This window comes from Amblyraja radiata, chromosome 13 (genome assembly GCF_010909765.2).
Source record: "Amblyraja radiata isolate CabotCenter1 chromosome 13, sAmbRad1.1.pri, whole genome shotgun sequence".
Lineage (NCBI taxonomy): Eukaryota > Metazoa > Chordata > Chondrichthyes > Rajiformes > Rajidae > Amblyraja > Amblyraja radiata.
The window spans coordinates 8,699,795-8,722,708 of record NC_045968.1 but is presented as its reverse complement, the minus strand read 5'-3'; the positions used below and the strand labels follow the sequence as shown (position 1 = coordinate 8,722,708).

Sequence of the window (22,914 nt, the reverse complement as noted above, 5' to 3'; positions counted from 1 at the left end):
GAAATCATGCAATGGTTTACATTTGGCCATTTATATCAAATGAGCCATTTTTGTAGAAATTGATTTGAAGTCTTTGACAAGAATAACATTTAAGAACTTTGAAAAAGCCAAATATGTCAAACCATTTCAAACTAATCTTCACAAAATAATCTTACTAACCCGCTGAAAGTCTAAATAAGCAGATTATGAATCTGAAGTTTTCATGCTCAATGTGATTAAATGACATTGGTATATTTTTAAACTCAGATATTCAGTTGGCTTGAATTAGCATTTAAAAATAATAATTTTGAAATACTTATTGACACCATGTTTAACTTTCAACACTCCATAAAATGGGGTGGGGGGTGGTCAGATTTATGAGGTGTTTATCCTAACTGTATAATACTGTATTATCCTAACTGTATAATATAATACGAGCCATTGTATAATAACCAAAATATTCCGATCAATGCTGAAAATAACATTAAAAAAAAAATTAGGACTATAAATTCAAACCAAGCCTCCTCTATGGATAAAACGTGGCAGTCAAGTAATTCTTGGGCCTGCGCCAATTTAAGGAAGCCACAATTTCTTTGATGGACAATATTATTCAAATGTGTGCTTTCTCCTGTCCTCATATACACATACTTAATAAAACAAAACAGTTAAAATCTGCAATTATTACCTTTCACATTGCTTGCAAAAATGTACATTAACTTGTTTAGGGATTCCTTCTGTGATATCAACTTGGATCCGCAAGCAGGCAACACACATATTTGCAGGATTTGGAGATATGGGAATACCGCACTGGCAACATAGGCTAAGAATCAATGAAAAACAAATTAATTTGATTATATCTAAGGGTTTTTACTGACAAGACATTAAGTAGCAATATATACCTTTCTATGTTCTGCAAAGAGAATTGGCAAGACTGAATCTTTCGAACTTTACCAACTCAGTGAAACCCCTTTTTTAATTTTTAACTATAAATGCTTACAATATGAAAGACAGAACAATACAATGTTTCAGGTGACTTCAGAAAACATTACTAGAATAAGCTAATTCAATGCTTAATTTACAAATAGGTTGTCAGGAATTTCTTAATAACCATAGCATCAATTAATTTATTTATTCAGGGATGGCAGAGGTTGGAGACAAGCATTATTATTTAAGAATAATTTAGGAGAGCACCTGAAACACCGTGGTATGGAAAGCTAAGGGCAGAACACTATAAAGTAGAATTAGCGAAGACTATAATAATGCATTATAAAGCTGGAAACAATCAGCAAGACCGGCAGCATCTCGGGAAAGAGAAGACAATAGAGAATGTAGATGCTGAAATCTGCAACAGAACTCTTCCAGCAATCTGTTAGAAACATTGAAAATAGGTGCAGGAGTAGGCCATTCGGCCCTTCGAGCCTGCACCGCCATTCAATATGATCATGGCTGATCATCCAACTCAGATGGATGCCTACTGTTGCTCTGCGAAAAGAGAAGCAGTAAAGGCATCAGGTCAGATATTCTAGAAACGCAAGACTGCCGTTGCTGAAATATTGAGAGCAGAAAGTAGTGGAGGAACTCAGCAGAAACATGACGTAAAATTGCAGCCAACTCTCACAAAGTCAGGCAGCATCAGTGGAAAGAGAAAGTCAGGACATCTGACACAGATGCTGCCTAACCTGCTGTGTGTTCGCAACACTTTCAGGTCTAGTTTTTTTGTTTCTTGTATTACAGATTTACAGATTTGCAGCTTTGGGGAAGGGGGTGGTCAACGGGACTGGACGGCAGGCCGATGGCGAGCGGCAGCGGCACTTACATGTGGCTCTGGGTGTCGGCGGCGGCGGCGGGCAGCTGCATGTACTCCATGCCTGGTCAGTCCGGTCCAACCCTCTCCTCGCCACCTGGCTGCCGGGAGACTGGAAGACCAGAGGGTGAAGCGCGGCCTCGGCTCACTCGCCCTGTTCCCCGGCCCCTCTCCTCCCCTCACACTCCGCTCCTTCTCCCCCACAATGGCCGCCGCTGCGCGACAACGTGCGCTCCCTCCCCCCGCAGGACCCCGCCGCCAGCTGCCCGCGCCGCGCCTGTCACGCAGGCCACCAACCAACTCCACCTCCTGCAAACAGAAGCCCCTTTATGCAAGGATCTTCTATAAGATCTTTGCCTTTATGCCCTTCAATGCTGCTCCTCCATTCATCCAGATCGTGGTTCATCCCCCCGCCCCCTCACCGCCATCACCATGCGTGGCCCCCCCCCCATTTGGGAAGACAAACCAGGACCAACTGCAACTTCACACTGAATGGCAGGGCTCTGGCTGGGGAGTGTTGTAGGGCAGAGGGATCTAGGAGTGCAGGTACATAGTTCCCTGTACTATGGGCTGAAGGGCCTGTTTATGCGTTGCATCTCTAAACTAAACTTAACAAATAAAGTGCTGGAGTAGCTCGGTATCACTGGAGAAAAAGGATGGGTGACGTTTCGGATAGTTCCCTGTATGTAGTGTGTTGCAGGTAGATACTGTGGTCAAGAAGGCTTTTGGCACAAGTCTTCAGCAGGCAAGGTACCGAGTATACAAAAATGTGGCACAATGTAGAGCGTGGATTTTCTCCGGGTGCTCCGCTCTGCTCCTTGGTTTCTTGGTTCTCCAAAATATTCCAAATGGAATTTAAACTGGAGGTGGTGGAGGGAGGACTTAAGCCAGAAAGGGTTATTGGGAAGAAAGAGCTACTTTAAATTTAGTTGCATCTGGTTGCTCCCACACAACAAAGATGTACAGATTTGTAGGTTAATTGGCTACAGTAAAATTACAGGTAGACAAAAATGCTGGAGAAACTCAGCGGGTGAGGCAGCATTCTATGGAGCAAAGGGAATAGGCAACGTTTCAGGTCGAAACCCTTCTTCAGAATGTCCAATCCCTTAATAATCTGAAGAAGGGTTTCGACCCGAAACGTTGCCTATTTCCATCGCCCCATAGATGCTGCCTCACCCGCTGAGTTTCTCCAGCATTTTTGTCTACCTTCGATTTTCCAGCATCTGCAGTTCCTTCTTAAACCTCCTTTTACATTCAGTAAAATTATAAATTGTCCCAAGTGTGTAGGATGGCGCTAATGTGCGGATGGATCGCTGGTCTGCGCAGACTCGGTGAGTTGAAGGGCCTGTTTCTGCACTGTATCTCTAAACTAAACTAGTCTGAAGAAGGGTTTCGGCCCGAAACATCGCCTATTTCCTTTGCTCCATAGATGCTGCTGCACCCGCTGAGTCTCCAGCAATTTTGTGTATAAACAAATAAAGTACTGGAGTAGCTCAGTATACCTGGAGAAAAAGGATGGGTGACGTTTCGGATTGGGTCTGAAGGAGGATCCTAATCCAAATCATCACCCATCCTTTCTCTCCGGAGTTGATGTCTAACCCGCTGAGTTACTCCAGCACATTGTGTCTATATATAGACAATAGGTGCAGGAATAGGTCATTCAGCCCTACGAGCCAGCACCGCCATTCACTGTGATCATGGCTGTCATCCACATCAGTAGCCCGTTCCTGCCTTCCCCCCATATCCCTTGACTCCGCTATCTTTAAGAGCTCTATCTAACTCTCTCTTGAAAGCATCCAGAGAATTGGCCTCTGAGGAAGAGAATTCCACAGATTCGTAACTCTCTGGGTGAAAAAGTTAATCCTCATCTCCGTTCTTAATAGCCCACCCATTATTCTTTAACTGTGGCCCCTGGTTCTGGACCAACATTGGGAACATGTTTTCTGCCTCTAGCATGTCCAATCCCTTATTAACCTTATATGTTTCAATAAGATATCCTCTCATCCTTCTAAATTCCAGTGTATACAAACCCAGTCGCTCCATTCTATTAACATATTACAGTCCCATCATCCCGGGAATTAACCTTGTGAACCCACGCTGCACTCCCTCATAGCAAGAATGTCCTTCCTCAAATTTGGAGGCCAAAACTGCACACAATACTCCAGTTGTGGTCTCACTAGGGATTTCTAATAGAGATTTCTACGAGGGATTTCTACAGGCGGTGGAGGCCGGTTCTCTGGATACTTTCAAGAGAGAGCTAGATAGGGCTCTTAAAGATAGCGGAGTCAGGGGATATGGGGAGAAGGCAGGAACAGGGTACTGATTGTGGATGATCAGCCATGATCACATTGAATGGCGGTGCTGGCTCGAACGGCTGATTGGCTTACTCCTGTACATATTGTCTATTGTCTATTTAAATGGAGCGACCGTTGTGTTACAGTTGTACAAGATATTGGTAAGGTTGCATTTGTAGTATTGTGTTCAGTTTTGGTCTCTCTGTTAAAGGAATGATTTTGTCAAACTAGAAAGAGTGTCAAGAAGATTTACAATGATGTTGCCAGGACTTGAGGGGCTGAACCATAGGGAGAGTTTGGGCAGGCTAAGACTTTATTATTTGGAGTGCAGAAGGCTGAGGGGTGATATGTGGTGTTTAAAATCAGGAGAGGAATAAATAGGGTGAATGCACAGAGTCTTTTTCCAAGGGTAAGCGAATCAAGAACTAGAGGTTCAGTTTAGTTTATTGTCATGTGGTGTAGTGAAAAGCTTTTGTTAACCATGCTAACCAGTGAACAGAAATGATTATAATCGAGCCATTTACAATGTATTGAGGGTTATGTTGAAGGTGAAATGGGAATGGTTTGATAGGAATCTGAGGGGCAATTTTTTATTTGAAGGGTGGTGGATATGTGGAACGAGCTGCCAGAGGAAATAGTTCAGACTGGTAAAATACAACATTTAAAATGCATTTGGACAGGTGCATGGATAGGAAAGGTTTAGATGGATGTGGGCCAAATGTGGGCAAATGGGACGAGCATATATTGGGCATCTTGTTTGGCAGGTATAAGTTGAGCCTAGTTTATATGGGCCAGATAACATGCTCTATGACTCTATCACTTGCTTCCTTTAATTTCCAGAATCTATTAATTTCTGCTTTGTGGGAATTAAACAAATGAAAATTCCAAACATACGCCCCCTGTGAGATTTTGATTTCGTCTTGGTTCTGAATGGCCTGCCTATCACCAGTTGCAAATTGTTAATACTGATTCTAATCCTCTTAAGCCACAAACAAGCCCTGTAAGAATTTTGTAGATCTCCTTTCATTTTCCTAAACTCTAGAGAGTATAGAACAGTCTACTCGATTTCACATCATATGGCAAACGTTTATCCCCGAAACCAAATCATCTCCACTGAACATACTCGAGGTAAGAAGGGTCTGTGCATGAGAGTTTAACACGTTTGAAACATCTTCAGTTGTAATGTCTTATGGTAGACAATCCGAATATTTTTCCCAGGATGGAAAATTCAAATACTAGAGGGCACAGCTTTAAGGTGAGAAGGGCAAAGTTTAAAGGAGATATGCAGGGCAGTTCTTTTACACAGACAGTAGTGAGTGCCTGGAATGCGAGATTAGAATTATCCTGCAAACTAAAAATTGCTTAAGGAAAAAGCTCCTGTGATAAGAACTAAAAACAGTGCGGAATCTGCTTAGAGGACTGTTTGCAATACACAAAAGAACATTGATAAACCAGGCACCATGGATTTATCAAATACAAAACAATTCACAGGGGCTAACAGGTCTGATGGCAAGTTCGCATGGATGAAGTATGCAACAGATGGTACATCCAGTATTCAGTGTACCAGGAGAATGCAGCCGAAATGGTTAATGAGAAACTGATCATACGCTGATCACATTACCTCAACTGTGAATAACTAAAATAAAGAATTAGAAATATGAATATTGGCCTCGTTATTAGCGGAGGATTCAATCTAACAAGTCCACTCGATGAAGTATCTATGGGTTAGGCTGACCATTTGATTGATACAAATACATCGATAGATGCTCCTGAACACATCATCAGTGATGTAACCTAGGGTCATTGGGTGTTTCGGGTCTTTCAACATCAGACACCCTCACCCAGGCGACCCAGCCGTGGTTGATCAGACCACGACTTGTGTTCAGGTGGCATTCGCTCCTCCCCATGGACCTCCTCTCCTGATCCAGAGCCATCTTGATGCCTTCTCCGCTACCTCTGTGGTGTTCTTGATGGCCCTTCTCCTTGCCACTCCGTTGATGCCCAGTGCATTCAAGGCTTTGTAGAGCGATTGCCCTGCAAAACCTCTGCAGCCAACCTCGATGGGCATACACCTTGCCTTCCAGCCCTGCTTACGGCAGTCTATGACCAGCTCTTCATACTTGGCCATCTTCCTCTCGTGGGCCTCCTCCAGACGGTCCTTCCACGGCACTGTCAGTTCCAACAAGACGATGTTTTTGGTCGCCTCTGAGACCAGGAGGATATCTGGCCTCAGGGTGGTGGCAATGTGCTGTGGAAACTTCAGCTGTTTCACCAGGTCTACGGAAAGCAGCCAGTCCTGAGAAATTTTGAGAAATAAACAACATCAGCTAAGTTGGAGATCTGAAAGTGGAATAATTTAAATGGTGATTTATAACAGTTTAGTTTAGTTTAGAGATACAGGGGAGAAACAGGCCCTTCAGGCCCACTGAGTCTGTGCCGACCAACAATCACCAATACACGAGCACTATCCCACACACTAGGCACAATCTACAATTTTTACCAAAGCCAATCTTACAAACCTGCATCTCTTTGGAGTGGGAGGAAACCGGAGCACCCAGAGAAAATCCACGTGGTCACATGGAGAATGTACAAACTGCATATAGACAGCATCCATAGATCAAAACTGGGTATCTGGCAGTGTAAGGCAACAACTCCCACTGCGCCACCATGCCATGGCAGGAGTACTGGACATAATTGTAAACAATACAACACAACCTCTAATTGTAATATATCTAATTTATACATCTCATTTTAAATCACTAAGCACTTTTTTATGGAATAGAAGGTGTTGATAACCTTTTCTCCGGAGATGCTGGAGTTACTCCAGCTTTTGTGTCTGTCTTCTAGAGGTGTTGATAAGATTTTTAGAAGGAACAGAAAGATTTTGAAGTATGTATTCCCAAATCTAGATTGCAGGAAAGGTCAAAAAGATTGTTAAAAATACATACAGGATGTTTTATTTTATTAAATAAAGAACTGAATGTACAGGCAGGGAGTGTGTGCTCAAATTATGTATAATACTGGTTAGGCCACAGCTGGAATACAATGTTCAGTTTGTGGCCACCACATTATGAGCACTGGGGAAAATGCAAAGGAGATTTGCAAAGATTTACGAAGGATAATTGTAGCTATGAGGAAAGAGGGGATAAGCTAGCGTTGTTTTCTTTAGCGGCTGAGAGACTAAATTGGGAAGTCTAACATTTTGAGCGGTACTGGATTTACAGATACTGTAAATAGGAATGATCTGTTCCCCATTGCATAATTTTTAAAAGAAAGGGCCATTGACACAGAGGGATTGATAGAAAGATTTGAAAAGGGAGTATGTTTTATTTTTGCCCAGAAGGTGGATCTTTGAAACACACTGCATGGCAGAGAGAGAAGCTTTCATCGACATGTACTTGGATTATTACTGGAAGCACAATGAGCTGAAGGACTACAGAGCTAGTGCTGAAAGGTGGAATTAAGCTGTGTAGTGGTGCCTTTTTGAAAAGCACAAACAATGGGTTGAATTACTTCCTTCTGTCTGATAAAAGTTCTGGGATTCTTTTAATGTAACTTCAGCTCTGTATCTGTGGGGTTATTGCAAGGTTGCCTTGGGTCTGAATCTTGATAAAAGGGTCTCCACCTAAAATGTTGGCTGCCCGTTCCCACAGATGTTGTCTTAGTTCCTTCAGCAGTTCTCGGATTTTTGTCACTCCCGTGTTTTTCCCACTAATGGGATATAAAATGTAGCAGATTATTTTCACTACTTTTCCACCATTCCCTCAAAGTGGATTCCATTTTTGAACTCTGTTGGCCTCTTTCAGATTAATATTGTTTTCCCTTAAAACTGCTACCACTCATAGAAACATAGAAAATAGGTGCAGGAGGAGGCCAGTCGGCCCTTTGAGCCAGCACCGCTATTCATTGTGATCATGGCTGATCGTCCCCTATCAATAACCTGTGCCTGCCTTCTCCCCATATCCCTTGACTCCACTAGCCCCTAGAGCTCTATCTAATTCTCTCTTAAATCCATGCAGTGATTTGGCCTCCACTGCCCTCTGTGGCAGAGAATTCCATAAATTCACAACTCTCTGGGTGAAAAAGTTTTTTCTCACCTCAGTCTTAAATGACCTCCCCTTTATTCTAAGACTGTGGCCCCTGATTCTGGACTCGCCCAACATTGGGAACATTTTTCCTGCATTTTTCCTGCACTTCTCCTATTTCTTTTTCCATTTCTCTGCTGAATACTTTATACTGAACGATCCTCCCTCCAACTAGACAGCAATCCTGATCTCACCTTCCTCATTGGAGACCTTTGAACTATCTTTAATCGGACTTAACTGATCTTTCACTAAATGTTATATCCTTCATCCTATATCTGGACACTGTAGACGGCATCATTGTAATCATAATGGTTTTTTCACTGACTGAATAACGCAACAAAAATGCTTTTCACTGTACCTGGGAACATAAAAGTAATAAACTAAACTAAACAACTACCAAAATTAACCATATAGTATATACTCCTCCCATTACCACAAATGCAAACATGTTGCTGCATAAGTGTTTTCACTTGTGGCTTACCTGTCTATTAAACAAGCTCTGCATCTGCACAGACACATTCCAGATCTAAGACCTCTGTATTTTCCATGATCACATGTAGCCCTTCTTTATTCTAACAAATTCTCTTTTAACAGTTCTTTCAGCACCTTGATGATTCTATATCCAATGGCCCATTCTCTATCAAAGGAGTTTGAACTTTTCCCCTTTGCACAATGGTCCTCTCATTAGTGTCATGTTTCCAGCTTTGTTAAGGTACCACAAATCCAATTTGTACATGCCCCTACTGCCAAATAACTTTGCCAATGACACAGCTATCTGAATCCCCTCCTCCTGCAGTTGTTTAGTTTTGAGATACAGCATGGAAACAGGCACTTTGGCCCATCAAGTCTATGTTGACCATCGACCACTCGTTCACACTAGTTCTATATTATCCCACTTTTCTCATCCACTACACACTAGGGGAAATTTACAGAGGCCAATTAACCTACAACCCCGCATGCCTTTGGGATGTGGGAGGAGACCAGGGCACACAGAGGAAACCCACACGGTCACAGAGAGAATGTGCAAACTCCACACTGACAGCACCTGAGGTTAGGAGTGAACCCGGGTTGGTACGGCAACTTGAGCGCCCTGGAGAGGAAAAGACTACAAAAAGTAGTAAACACTGCTCAGTCCATCATCGGCTCTGACCTCCTTCCATCGAGGGGATTTATCGCAGTCGCTGCCTCAAAAAGGCTGGCAGTATCATCAAAGACCCACACCATCCTGGCCACACACTCATCTCCCTGCTACCTTCAGGTAGAAGGTACAGGAGCCTGAAGACTGCAACAACCAGGTTCAGGAATAGCTACTACCCCACAGCCATCAGGCTATTAAACCTGGCTCGGACAAAACCTTGATTATTAATAACCAATCATCTGTTATTTGCACTTTATCATTTTATTTATTCATGTGTGTGTATATATTTATATTATAGTATATGGACACATTGATCTGTTTTGTAGTAAATGCCTACTATGTTCTGTGTGCTGAAGCAAAGCAAGAATTTCATTGTCCTATCAGGGACACATGACAATAAACTCACTTGAACTTGAACTTGAACTATGCCACCATGAAAGTGAGTCCAACCAATCTGAAAAACCCGAAATATCTGTCCATTTCCTCCACAGATGCTGCCTGGCCCACTGAGTCCCTCCAGCACTTACTCAAGATTCCTGCATTTGCAGTTCCTAGTGTCTCCTTAAATAAACTTGCTCAACATGGATTTCTGCCTGGAAGGTCATGTTTGACTAATCTTCTTGAATTTTTTGAAGAGGTTACTCGGGAAATTGATGAGGGTAAAGCAGTGGATGTTGTATATATGGACTTCAGTAAGGCCTTTGACAAGGTTCCTCACGGAAGGTTGGTTAAGAAGGTTCAATTGTTGGGTATTAATGGTGGAGTAGCAAGATGGATTCAACAGTGGCTGAATGGGAGATGCCAGAGAGTAATGGTGGATGGTTGTTTGTCAGGTTGGAGGCCAGTGACTAGTGGGGTGCCACAGGGATCTGTGTTGGGTCCACTGTTGTTTGTCATGTACATCAATGATCTGGATGATGGTGTGGTAAATTGGATTAGTAAGTATGCAGATGATACTAAGATAGGTGGGGTTGTGGATAATGAAGTAGATTTTCAAAGTCTACAGAGAGATTTATGCCAGTTGGAAGAGTGGGCTGAAAGATGGCAGATGGAGTTTAACGCTGATAAGTGTGAGGTGCTACATCTTGGCAGGACAAATCAAAATAGGACGTACATGGTAAATGGTAGGGAATTGAAGAATGCAGGTGAACAGAGGGATCTAGGAATAACTGTGCACAGTTCCCTGAAAGTGGAATCTCATGTAGATAGGGTGGTAAAGAAAGCTTTTGGTGTGCTGGCCTTTATAAATCAGAGCATTGAGTATAGAAGTTGGGATGTAATGTTAAACTTGTACAAGGCATTGGTGAGGCCAATTCTGGAGTATGGTGTACAATTTTAGTCGCCTAATTATAGGAAGGATGTCAACAAAATAGAGAGAGTACAGAGGAGATTTACTAGAATGTTGCCTGGGTTTCAGCAACTAAGTTACAGAGAAAGGTTGAACAAGTTAGGGCTTTATTCTTTGGAGCGCAGAAGGTTTAGGGGGGGGGGACTTGATAGAGGTCTTTAAAATGATGAGAGGGATAGACAGAGTTGACGTGGATAAGCTTTTCCCACTGAGAGTAGGGAAGATTCAAACAAGGGGACATGACTTGAGAATTAAGGGACAGAAGTTTAGGGGTAACATGAGGGGGAACTTCTTTACTCAGAGAGTGGTGGCTGTGTGGAATGAGCTTCCAGTGAAGGTGGTGGAGGCAGGTTCGTTTTTAGCATTTAAAAATAAATTGGATAGTTATATGGACGGGAAAGGAATGGAGGGTTATGGTCTGAGCGCAGATATATGGGACTAGGGGAGAATACATGTTCGGCACGGACTAGAAAGGTCGAGATGGCCTGTTTCCGTGCTGTAATTGTTATATGGTTATATGGTTATAAATCAGGCCTGCAATTCTAATTGGGCAGTTATTTTCCCACGTCCCTTAATGTAAGAATACAATACAATTCAATTTATTGTCATTTGGACCCCTTGAGGTCCAAACGAAATGCCGTTGTAATCACTAAACAAAAGGAATTAAGTTCAAGTTCCAAGTTCAAGTTCACATTTATTATCACATGCACCAATGTGATATTTGAGTTACCATACAGCCATACAAGTAAAACAAACACAATGCACGATAGAGTTTAACATAAAGATCCATCACAGTGGAATTTGCATTCCTCACTGTGTTGGAGGGATGCAAGCAGAAGCCTCCACGTGGCGCATCCCGGGCAATGCTGACGACATAAACTGTACCACTGTGACTGACTGAAGTAGCCAATTCTGCAACCACCGACCGTCAACCGTCACTGACCGACCGGAAAGACGTGATATAGAAGATGGTCGGACACAAGAAGAAGACTGTGATGGAAGGCAATAAAGTTCAGTCAATCTTCCTCCTCTCGTTGGAGAGAGGAGAACTTCTTCAAAGTAGACATCTTCTTCAAAATAGCATCTGCAGTTCCTTCTTACACATTTCGTCTGCTCCACTGCAAAATCTCCTCAAGGTATGTCTGCTTTGTAGAAGTTCTCATCTCTCCAACGAGTTCTGCAACATCCTATATCTCTTGTTTCCCTTATCCCTAACCATTCTGAAGAAGGGTCTCGACCCCAAACGTCAACCATTCCCTCTCTCCAGAGATTCTGCCTGTCCCGTTGAGTTACTCCACCTTTTTGTGTCTATCTACAGTTATTGTTTTCCTGGCCCCTCACTCTTCTTCCAGATAAATTCAGAGAGATGGTGGAAATGTTTGGAAATATGAAATGTTTTCAATGGGTTCAATACTGTTATAATGTATTCGTTTTTTCCCCAATTCGGAGAAACTAAGAGCTGCAGATGCTAGTTTACAAAAAAAAACAACAAAGCTGAATTATTTTGATTCAACTATTTTATTTATACTTTTTAAACTGCTGATCCACAAGAAGCATTGGAACACCAGGATTTATAATTTCCACGAAAAATAATCAATGTTAATAAATTTGGCTTTGTTGCTAATTTATATATGTATAAACTGATTTGTATTAGAGTATGTTTAAAATGATCTAGCGTTCTGTACATTTACTCTTGTCCGAGACGGTCAGTGCATGAGAGTTTACTCAGATAATATGTTTAAATTGTAAGACATTTATTTAACAGAGTAATTTGAGAAAGGACTAGAAATGTCCTCCAAAATCCGAAATAGCTAAACAAAAAGCCTCTGTGATAAGACCTAAAGACAATGTGGAATCTGTTTACTGTTTGCAATGCACAAATGAACAGTAACAGTCGTTTAAGGAGAGACTAAACTCCCCTTCTAAAAGTGTCTGAAACATAGAAACATAGAAAATAGGTGCAGGAGTAGGCCATTCGGCCCTTCGAGCCTGCACCGCCATTCAATATGATCATAGCTGATCATCCAACTCAGTATCCTGTACCTGCCTTCTTTCCATACCCCCTGATCCCTTTAGCCACAAGGGCCACATCTAACTCCCTCTTAAATATAGCCAATGAACTGGCCTCTACTACATTATGTGGCAGAGAATTCCAGAGATTTACCACTCCTGGGTAAAAAATGTTTTTCTCTTCTCGGTCCTAAAAGATTTCCGCCTTATCCTTAAACTGTGACCCCTTGTTCTGGACTTCCCCAACATCGGGAACAATCTGTTTAAGAAGGATCTGCAGATGCTGGAAAATCGGGACCATCGTGTGTACCATCGGGAACAATCTTCCTGCATCTAGCCTGTCCAACCCCTTAAGAATTTTGTAAGTTTCTATAAGGGTCTCGACCCATTCCTTCTCTCCAGAGATGCTGCCTGTCCCGCTGAGTTACTCCAGCTTTTTGTGTCTATCTTCGGTTGAAACCAGCATCTGCAGTTCCTTCCCACACTAAACGTTCCCGTGCATTGAGCACCGCCCAGCCGGCGTGAAGCGTGCCTGTCACTGCATCAGTGAGAACACAGCACGTTTCGACAGCGCTTGAGTTTTGATCCTCCCGGCCCTCCGTGCGGAGCAGGCTCTACCAAAGACCAAGGGGGAAGGCGCGACTTGACACAAACTCAATGCCCGCCCGGGTGTTCAACCGGGGGCGCCGCCACCTTCTGCACCATGATGGTAGAGGGGTTGGGGAGGAGGGTGGCATGGAGACGCGCGGGTGGCGGCGGCAAGGGTAAAGGGGTGAGGAGGGATGGGGGGAGGGGGGGAAGGTGACCCCTGCTGCCAGCGGTGCGCTGTTCCCGCAGTGGGAATGCGGCAGATCGTGCGGGCGGGTGGCGAGTGAGAGCGAGTGAGTGAGAGTGAGGAAGAGGGGGGTCGGTGGAGGGACCCGGGGGAGCAGCGCAAGCGGCGTGGGGCCGCTGTCAGACACACAGCAGCAGCAGCAGCAGCGCCGAGCTCCCCGTCACACTGTATCAATCAATGTAGCAATTAATGTATCAATGAATGTATCAACGTGTGTGTGAAACCCAGCGCCAGAGACACTGCCCTTTCCAAGAGCAGCTTCCCCGGTGGGTAGAGGATGGTGCATTGATCCTGCGATTCCCTTCAAGTTTTGGTAGAATAAATGATAGAAGACACAATGACTCTGTTGTCTCTCTTAGGCCGCATCATGCGCTATTTTCTACTCAGGCCGGAAACTTTGTTTCTGCTGTGCATCAGCCTGGCTCTGTGGAGTTATTTCTTTCACACGGACGAGGTGAAGACCATAGTGAAATCCAGCCAGAATGCGGTGAAAATGATGAAAGGGAAAGTGGTGGAAATAATCCAGAACGATCGTTTCGGGGGACTGGACGTGCTGGAAGCGGAGTTTTCCAAAACCTGGGAGTTCAAGAGCAACAACGTGGCCGTTTATTCCATCCAAGGCAGGCGGGATCACATGGAGGATCGATTCGAAGTCCTCACCGACCTGGTCAACAAAAGTCACCCTTCCATTTTCGGGATCTTTGATGGCCACGGAGGAGAGGTGAGTCCACACATATTTGCGTTGTGTGTTTGGTTGGTGTTTTCTACCAATGTCAAAAAAACAAAAGAATAAATCTAGTGTTTGACGACGAGGAAGAACGTTTCACTGAAGTACTTAACGCCGATGAAACAACAGGACCATGGATATGAAGTTTATGTATTCGGGGAATTGTGGCAACCCCACTTCATGTAACGTCACTTTTATTGAGAACTAAGGTCGCCAGTAAATTGATCTCAGAGGAAACCGCCGCAAGAAATGTGTTTAAAATTGTGTAAATGGGAATTGCGGTGTGAAAGAACACAAGTTGAATCTTGTTCTCGATACGTTGCATTGTTATTGTTGTTGTGCTATTGATTTTCCTCTTGTTTGATTAATATATAGGCACCAGTGTGCCCTGTTTAATGAGGGAGTGTGAATATACAGACAAAAAAAAGAGGAAAACATTGTTCTAGCTTTTGGACTCACGAAGTTGAACGCATCTCTTAAGTAATCCAATTTGCTGTGCTGTTAATTTACGGTAAAAAGAACATTACGGTCGAATCAGTAGGCATTATTTGACAGGAAGAAGACTGTGTGGTGAGGAAGGGCCACACGACGTTAAAACAGCTTAAATACACAAGTGTTTGGAAGATTACAGGAATGGTTCAGCAGTCGCACACAAGAATATCGGGTCCATTATCAAGAGTTAAATAGACTGTACAAATTCATGAAGGTCACAGTTGGATGGCCGTGTAGTGTTGATTCCTTCAGCATTAGAAAGTGGTTGGGAAACTGGAATAAGAAGAAAAAAGCTTGGATTTGTTGGGATGCTACCTGTGAAGGTGAAATGCAGACACAACGAAAGCTGCAGTTGTAAGAATACAAGATGCTGAAAACTGAAACCAAGACAGAAAATATTTGAAAGTCTTGGCACGCCAGTCAGCGCTTGTGGAGAAAGAGAGTTGACATTTCAGGAGGATGCCCGAACTGGGGAAAGTTAGAAATAAGACACGTTACAGAAGAAAGAAAAGGGAGTGTGTGGCATGGATGGGGTGGGGAGAACAGAAGGTTAGGTTTGTCATAGGAAGAGAGTTAAAACGCCGCTATTGCTGCTGGCAATGCAGGCTTCTCTACACAAATGCAGGTGCAGTGGTCTTTAGGGATGGGGGAATGAATGATCGAAGATGTTGTCAAGCTTGAAAATGTTCAGAGATGATTTACTAGGATGTTGCCAGGACTCAAGGGACTGAGCTATGGGAAGAGCTTGAGCAGGCTCGGACTTTATTCCTTCGATCCACAAAGCTGACCCAGTATTACCCTTTGTGTAGGAAGGAATTGCAGTTGCTGGTTTAAACCGAAGATAGACACAAAAAGCTGGAGTAACTCAGCGGGACAGGCAACATCTCTGGAGAGAAGGAATGGGTGATGTTTTGGGTCGAGACTGATCTGAATAAGGGTCTCGACCCGAAAAGCCTCCCATTGTATGTCTATCTGCAGGGTTTCCCTTTGCCTGCCTCTGAACACGATATCCCACTTCCACGCTGACCTTTCTGTTTTGGTCACTTGTTTCAATAAAGTCCACGGTAAGCTAAACAAAACAGCGCCACTCAATATTGAATTCACCTATCTCAGATAATCAATCTTGCAAATTATTTATCCTGCATTCTGTTCCAATCCATCTCTCTTGGTGATTCCGAGTTTCAATGCCCCTCCACCACATCCAGAGCTATATTTTGCTTGTCACGATCCTTTACCCTTTCTTTGAGTCAGCGCCATCATCTACAAATTTTGTCTGCTCTACTGCGAAATCTCAAGGCATGCTACTGAAGAAGTTCTCCTCCTCTCTCCGACCGGAGTTCTGCAACACCCTCTCTCACTGATATTTGTTCTGAAACTTTTCATACCTCTAGTTTCCCTCCCCTCTGACTCTCTGCCCGGAGAAGAGTCTTGACCCGAAACATTGCCTATTCCTTTTCTCCTGAGATGCTGCCTGACCCGCTGAGTTACTCCAGCATTTTGTGTCTACATTTGGTGTAAACCAGCATCTGCATTTCCTTCCTACACACTTGAGTAGCCTTTCCTGGTGTCTACCCTATCATAGACTTGCCCCCATTGTACTTTTCTGCCATTCTCTCTTTACTCTGAATCTTAAAACGTATTTTATTTCTAACATCTCCCAATTCCAGAGAAGCATTACAGACCTGAAGCGTGATCCGTTTCACTCTCCTCAGGCGCTGCTTAATTTACTGAGCATTTTCTATTTTTTTAATATCTACAATGATGTGTTTTTCATTGCAAGATTACGGGTGGGGTAATAGGTGTTTAAATTTGTGGATTAAACGGGCTGGAATTACGCAATCGATAACCGGCGTGTTGTGTGTGACAACAGCAGCAAAGTCAGATATTCTGTATAGATCATGATCCGGATGGTGTCCACATTTAAGAATCGATTAGAAAGACGGGTGAAGGAACGAGAGTGAAGAAATAAATCGGAGCTATGCAGTTCCATGGGATTAAGTGCTGCAATCCGAAAGGAATTTTCAATAGACAAAGGGAAAGAAAAACTGCAGATGCCAGGATGCGGGAATAGAAACACAAATCGCCATTCAGCAGATCAGACAGAGTCTCATGGGAGAAAGACAAGAGTTCAGAATCTCTGCGTTGCCTGAACCTGCCCACTGTTCTCCATTTTGACTTTTTTCCTCCCCAGAGGTTGGCATTTGAAGCTCCAGGAAAGGAGAATGCACCAGATTGAGATGTTTTTAGATAGAATGAGCAGATTCCATTTGCTTTGTGATAAATTGAATTTATATTACAAGGGCCGATATTGCTGCATATTACATTTGTGAACACGCATTGGTTGATATTTCGAAACGATTGCAAATCCCCCCTTGTGTACATGGATAATATTAAAGGTTTGGAGGGCGGGTTAGTGCAACTTGCTCAGCTGTTTAGCTATCTCTGTTGTATATCTCTGTGAGTCTGGGCGCTCTTTAAAAAAAAAACAAAAGTGCACTTTCTGTTAAGAAGAATTCCTAATTTTACTATTAAAAAGAATTATGAATTCCTACGGTCAATTTAGTATCTTTATTTTCTCTAGAGCAGAAACGATTTGTGCCTGGTGATAATATATCGTTTTAATTCAAGGTCTTTAATTCTACATTAGCTGCACAAAAAATCCAAATGCGACAACAGAGAGAGTCACAAATTGTCCGGCTATAAAGTGAATTTTCCAGTTGAAATAACAGTCATGACTAACCTCATAGAGTGATAGAGCATGGAAACAGACCCTTCGGCCGAACATGCCCACACCAACCAACATTCCCATCAACACTAGTCCCACCTGCCTGTATTTGGCCCATATCCCTCTAAACCCATCTTATCCATATACTTGTCTAAATGTTTCGTAAACGTTGCGATGGTACCTGCTTCCACTACCTCCTACATAGAAAACGGACATTTGTACGTTCTTCCCGTGACCCATGTGGGTTTTCTCCATGTGACAGTAGACAATAGAAAATAGGTGCAGGAGTAGACTTCGAGCCAGCATTGCCATTCAATATGATCATGGCTGATCATCCAAAATCAGTACCCCGTTCTTGCTTTCTCTTCATATCCCTTGATTCCGTTAGCCCTAAGAGCTAACTCTAACTCTCTCTTGAATACATCCAGTGAATTGGCCTCTACTGCCTTCTGTGATTGAGAATTCTACAGATTCACAACTCTCTGGGTGAAGAAGAAGTTTTCCCTAATCTCAGTCTTAAATGGCCTACCGTTTATTCTTAAACTGTGGCCCCTGGTTCTGGACTCCCCCAACATTGGGACTATTTTTTCCTGCATGCTCCGTGGAGAATGATTCACCCTTTTTGCTTTACTTTACATCACTACTGGGTTTAGGGGTGATCTGGACTAACCCTGTTTGGGTTTGAGTTTAGTTTATTGTCACGTGCAGCGAGGTACAGTTAAAAAAAAGCCTCCTGCAGCTTGGTCCATACACCCACCACCTCCCCCTCTCCCTTACCGTAAACCTATCTTCTATTCCTCTGGTGATTTTGTACATAAATATTAGTTTGTCTTGAATCAAAACTTTTGTCTGCTCGCCTTCTGTCGCGGTGTGCGTTAGTTGGAAGGCCAATGTGTCAACACACTGTAACATAGTGTCAACATGCTCCATCCAGGTCATAGCAACCAGCGATCTTGCCCCTGACAAAAGAACATCGCGTTACCATGTTTTTGAAAACTGTTATCTATGCTGCAGGATGTTTTTGCTTCTGTGGAGACAAAGTAAATTAAAAAAAAGACCTCTCTGGAATAGCCAAGGTGACCTATCAGAAGTGAATTTAGTCGACATGGTTCCCTGCAGCACAGTTAAATCATCATTTACAGTTGCTTTCTGGCGCAACTATTTTAATGGAGTTTATTGTTGCCTCGTTTGAATTTCTGCCCTACAAATTAGATCCGTTTGGCTTCTCGGGATTGCGAAACAAATTCCGCTAATTCTCGCTGAACCTTGAAATGAGTCGCAGTGTGTTTCCGAAATGAAATGATGGTTGGGGGGGGGGGGGAGAGAGAAACGTCCCAATCCTGAGCTCGACCTTCAGAAAGTGTTCCCATTACGAGCGTTTAAGCAACGACAGTGGAGACGGTGCGAGATTGTAATATAACCTTCACCGAGTTTCTACTATACTGCGCGCCGCTTGGTTTAGTAGCTGAGAGAGAGAGAGAGAGAGGTGGTCGCGTTGGCCGCGGCTTTGGGACATGGGTGTAGAAGCGCTGCGAGTGTGGCTGTCGAGGGAGGGCTGGGCAGGACTGGACAGGACTGGACTGGACTGGACTGGGCTGTGCTGTGGTGGGCTGGGGTGGGGGTCAGCGCTATGGACAGGTGTTCTGACTTTTCAGCGACTGTGATCCAACATCTGCGACCTTGCATTTCACAATTCTGCAACCAGCTGTCCCCTACAACCAACCAGACCGAAACGTGTTCGGATTACTAAATAACATCCACGTTATCAATCACCTATGGCCTTTCCCGAGTGGGCTTTAAATTAACTCCCTCTTTCGATGGCCCACTGATTCCCCCCCCCCTCGGGGTGCAAGTGTGCTTTCTGATAACTCCTTCGCCATAAAACGAATTCCGCCGTTAACCTTCATTTGTATGCGCGCTGCGCGTTTCGTTTTACTAGCTCCATTAAAAATGAAATAGCTGTTGGTGCTTTGACAACCCACCTTGGTCGCCTGTAATGTGGGAAGGAGCAACTCTGTAATGAAGGGTGATGCCTCGGCTGGGAGGATTACCTCCCTGCTCTATCGTCCAGGAGATGATAGGATTTAATTATAATTATGATTAGAGTCCTTGGGTGTTTCAATTTTGCAATTCGCCAGTAACATTCAAGAGCAGCAGTAACATTGGAAGCCCGGAGGGCGAGGTGCTTTTTTTACCTTTAATAATATGTGGCCAAAAGGGATGTGGACAGAAGCATTTCACCAACAGGAATGCTCACTTAAATATTAATCAAACAATGAACAAATTGTTATTGCCATATTTGTACCGATCATGGTACAGAAATGTTACAGGATTCATCTTAGATTCAAAGCTTCTCTAAGGTCTGAAGAAGGGTTTCGACGCAAAACGTTGCCTATTTCCTTCGCTCCATAGATGTTGCCTCACCTGCTGAGTTTCTCCAGCATTTTTGTCTACCAAGGCACGTCAATTTATTTCAGCCAGTATGACATGTCACGATTTCTAATTTAAAATACCATTCAAAACTGCGCACAGTTCGTCTTTTTTTGGGGTAAAGTCTAGTTTTGAGATGCAGCGTGGAAACAACTTCAGCCCACCGAGTCCCCCCCTCCCCTCCCCTCCCCCCCCTCCCCCCCCCCCCCATACATTACTTCCATCCCACACACTAAGGACAATTTAGAAAAGCCAATTAACCTACAAACCTGTACCGTCCTTGGGGTGTTGAAGGAAACCGGAGCATCCGGAGGTAACTCACGCGATCACAGGGAGAATGTGTAAACTCAGTACAGACAGCACCTGAGGCCAGGATCGTATCCGGGTTGCTGACGTCCTATTCTTCTGGTAAAAATCCTCTTATCAACATTCAGCTGTTTGCAGGACTTGCATTTGATGAATAACAGCTATTTCTGTGCAATAAACAATGGTGATTTTGGTGCACTTGATAGGGCTTTTGCAGAATTGATAACTCTCCAGCAGTCATTTCGTTGCATTGGTATCTAATAGAGTTTCTTAGGTAGTATTCCAACACAAAGGAAGATGGTGCAGGTGAGGCTTGTTGTGGTAGCGATCATGGGTAGGGCTTACAGATGTCGCAGCCAAAAGCCTTCCTATAGAACAGAAGATGTGGGTGTAGCAAGGATCAATGGTCTAAACTGTGTCCTACATCAATACACGTTCATAGTTTAGTGCAAAATTTTGTAAAAGGGAGTCACATAATTGATAAGCATGCATACCTATTGTTAGCAAAGGGACAGAGAGCATCTCTGGATAGAAGGAATGGGTGACGTTTCGGGTCGAGACTGAAGTCTGAAGTCTTCAAGTCTGAAAAAGGCCTCAAGCCGAAGCATAACCCATTCCTTCTATCCAGAGATGCTGTCTGACCCACTGAGTTACTCCAGCATTTTGTGTCTATTTTCGGTGTAAACCAGCATCTGCAGTTCCTTCCTGCACTTATTGTTAGCAATGTGTTCAAATGATTTGTTTTGCAATACATCAAAAAACTGGAAGCACTGTACCTGAACAGGCGTTCTTTCTCTTTTGTTGTAAGAAGACAAATGCACTCGGGGAAAGTGCCAATCATTCTGTCCTGTAATCATTTTGTTTTCAATTAGCACAACATAAAACATGAGATTGGTTCACGTCTGTATGCATATCATACGTGCGAGTTCTGTTGCCATGATGTTTAAAGCAACAATTAAAATGCATCCAGCACCCTAAATAAAGTGACATTATTTATCTGCTATCAAACAATTTCATCCAGTCTCAAAACATTTTTTTATGCTGTGCCTCATTAAATTCATTGCTCACATATGGCCGTGTATGATTAGAGAGCTTTGATGTTGATTTGTGCCACAGCATGGACCAACTCAATACCAAGGAGGCAGGTGACGAGTTCAAAATCACTTTTTAAATTTGCGTTTTCGTGTGTGTGTGTGTATGTGTGTGTGTGTCCCCCCCCCCCCTCCCCCTCTCCCACACTCGCCTCCCCTGCACAAAAGAACAAGGTACAATGTGAAATAACAAACAAGTAATGTTTTTGAAGAAAATTGATGAATGGAGCTCATTGTGAAAAGGCTAATGGCTTTGTGCTGAAGAAAGACTGATTGAAAGATACAGCATGAAAAGTCTGGACAGAAACGTTTAGAGGGAAATGGTCGAATGCAAGCAAATGCAAGGGTGTCAGGGATTATGGGGACAAGGCAGGGGAATGGGGTAAAGAGGGAAAGATAGATCCACCCTGATTGAATGGACCGAATAGCCTAATTCTGCTCCTATCACTTATGAACATATGTTTGATAACTTGGTCAACATGGATATTGGACTGAAGGGCCTGTTTCTGTGCTGTATAGCTCTATGACTCTGTGACCCTAATGAGCTTTATTTTTTTCCTTGATGGGGGGAAAAAAGTGATCTGCAACTGAGGCTGGGTCAGGAGATTTGGGGATTCATATAGTAGAGTAGGTTGGTGGCCATAGCCCATGGTTAGGTCCTGGGATTGGATTCCTCACAAAGGTAAGTGTTTAGTTTTTTTAGTTTAGAGGTACAGTGTGGAAACAGGCCCTTTGACACCGCACTGACCAGCGATCCCCGCACACTTACACTGTCCTACACACACTAAGGACAATTTACAATTATACCATGCCTGCTATACTACAAACCTGTACATCTTTGGTGTGTGGGGGGGGGGAACCGGAGATCCCGGAGAAAACCCATGCAGGTGACGGGGAGAACGTACAAATTCCGTACAGACAAGCACCCGTAGTCAGGATCGAACCCGGGTCTCTGGAGCTGTGAGAGAGCAACTCTACCGCTGCACCACCCGTGGTGCCGTCACCAGTAAGGAATGGTGCATTGTTGCAGTCGAGGACGGTGAGGATCGGGTCTGGGACTGCAGGTGAGACAGAGTCTAGAATAGAATAGAATAGAATAGAATATGTTTATTGTCATTGCACAAAACTGAGCAACAAAATTCCATTTGCTTCTCCTCCGTTAAAGAAATACAACACAACAACCAATACACATATGTACAGTATCTACAAAGATAATCAGGCTGGGAAGGGGTGTCTTCATTAAGATTTAACTGTGGACTCAATAGGGACCACTTGGACTTAGAATGTCAGGACACCAAGAGGCCTTGAACATCAAGGGGTTGGAGGATAGGGGAGTCATGAGCACCTGGAGATTGGCATCAGATCAGCCGGGAGTCAGGAGCGAAATTGGGATGAAGTGTGTTGGTGGCGCGTGAGAAGGTTCAAACATAACTGATTGGGTTCTAGTCCAGCAACACGCATCTATAAAACATAGACGTCCCAGGAGTAATAATAATGGTGATTCCCAGAAAAGCATGATTTAACTTCTTGGAAATTAAACCTGTGGCACCTCACCGGCAATAGGAACATCACGCTCTAACTAATGTTATCCCATGTATCAATGACAGGAACAAAGTCATATTTCAATGATGTAACACTCAGCATGAGCAA

General features: G+C 43.5%; 2 protein-coding genes across 2 annotated transcripts in view; one reads left to right on the top strand and one right to left on the bottom strand.

The window, feature by feature from the left end:
• nmd3 (NMD3 ribosome export adaptor) overlaps nt 1–16,134 on the bottom strand; it is a 43,899-nt gene extending 27,765 nt beyond the window's left edge. The window contains exons 1-3 of the mRNA XM_033031181.1: nt 16,121–16,134; nt 1,796–1,937; nt 665–799 (exon numbers count right to left, since the gene is read on the bottom strand). Coding sequence (XP_032887072.1) covers nt 665–799; nt 1,796–1,845 — 185 coding nt within the window. The 5' untranslated portion in view covers nt 1,846–1,937; nt 16,121–16,134. The remainder of the gene's footprint in view (nt 1–664; nt 800–1,795; nt 1,938–16,120) is intronic.
• ppm1l (protein phosphatase, Mg2+/Mn2+ dependent 1L) overlaps nt 13,218–22,914 on the top strand; it is an 83,936-nt gene continuing 74,239 nt past the window's right edge. The window contains exons 1-2 of the mRNA XM_033031182.1: nt 13,218–13,367; nt 13,853–14,214. Of these exons, the coding sequence (XP_032887073.1) occupies nt 13,316–13,367; nt 13,853–14,214 (414 nt within the window). The 5' untranslated portion in view covers nt 13,218–13,315. The remainder of the gene's footprint in view (nt 13,368–13,852; nt 14,215–22,914) is intronic.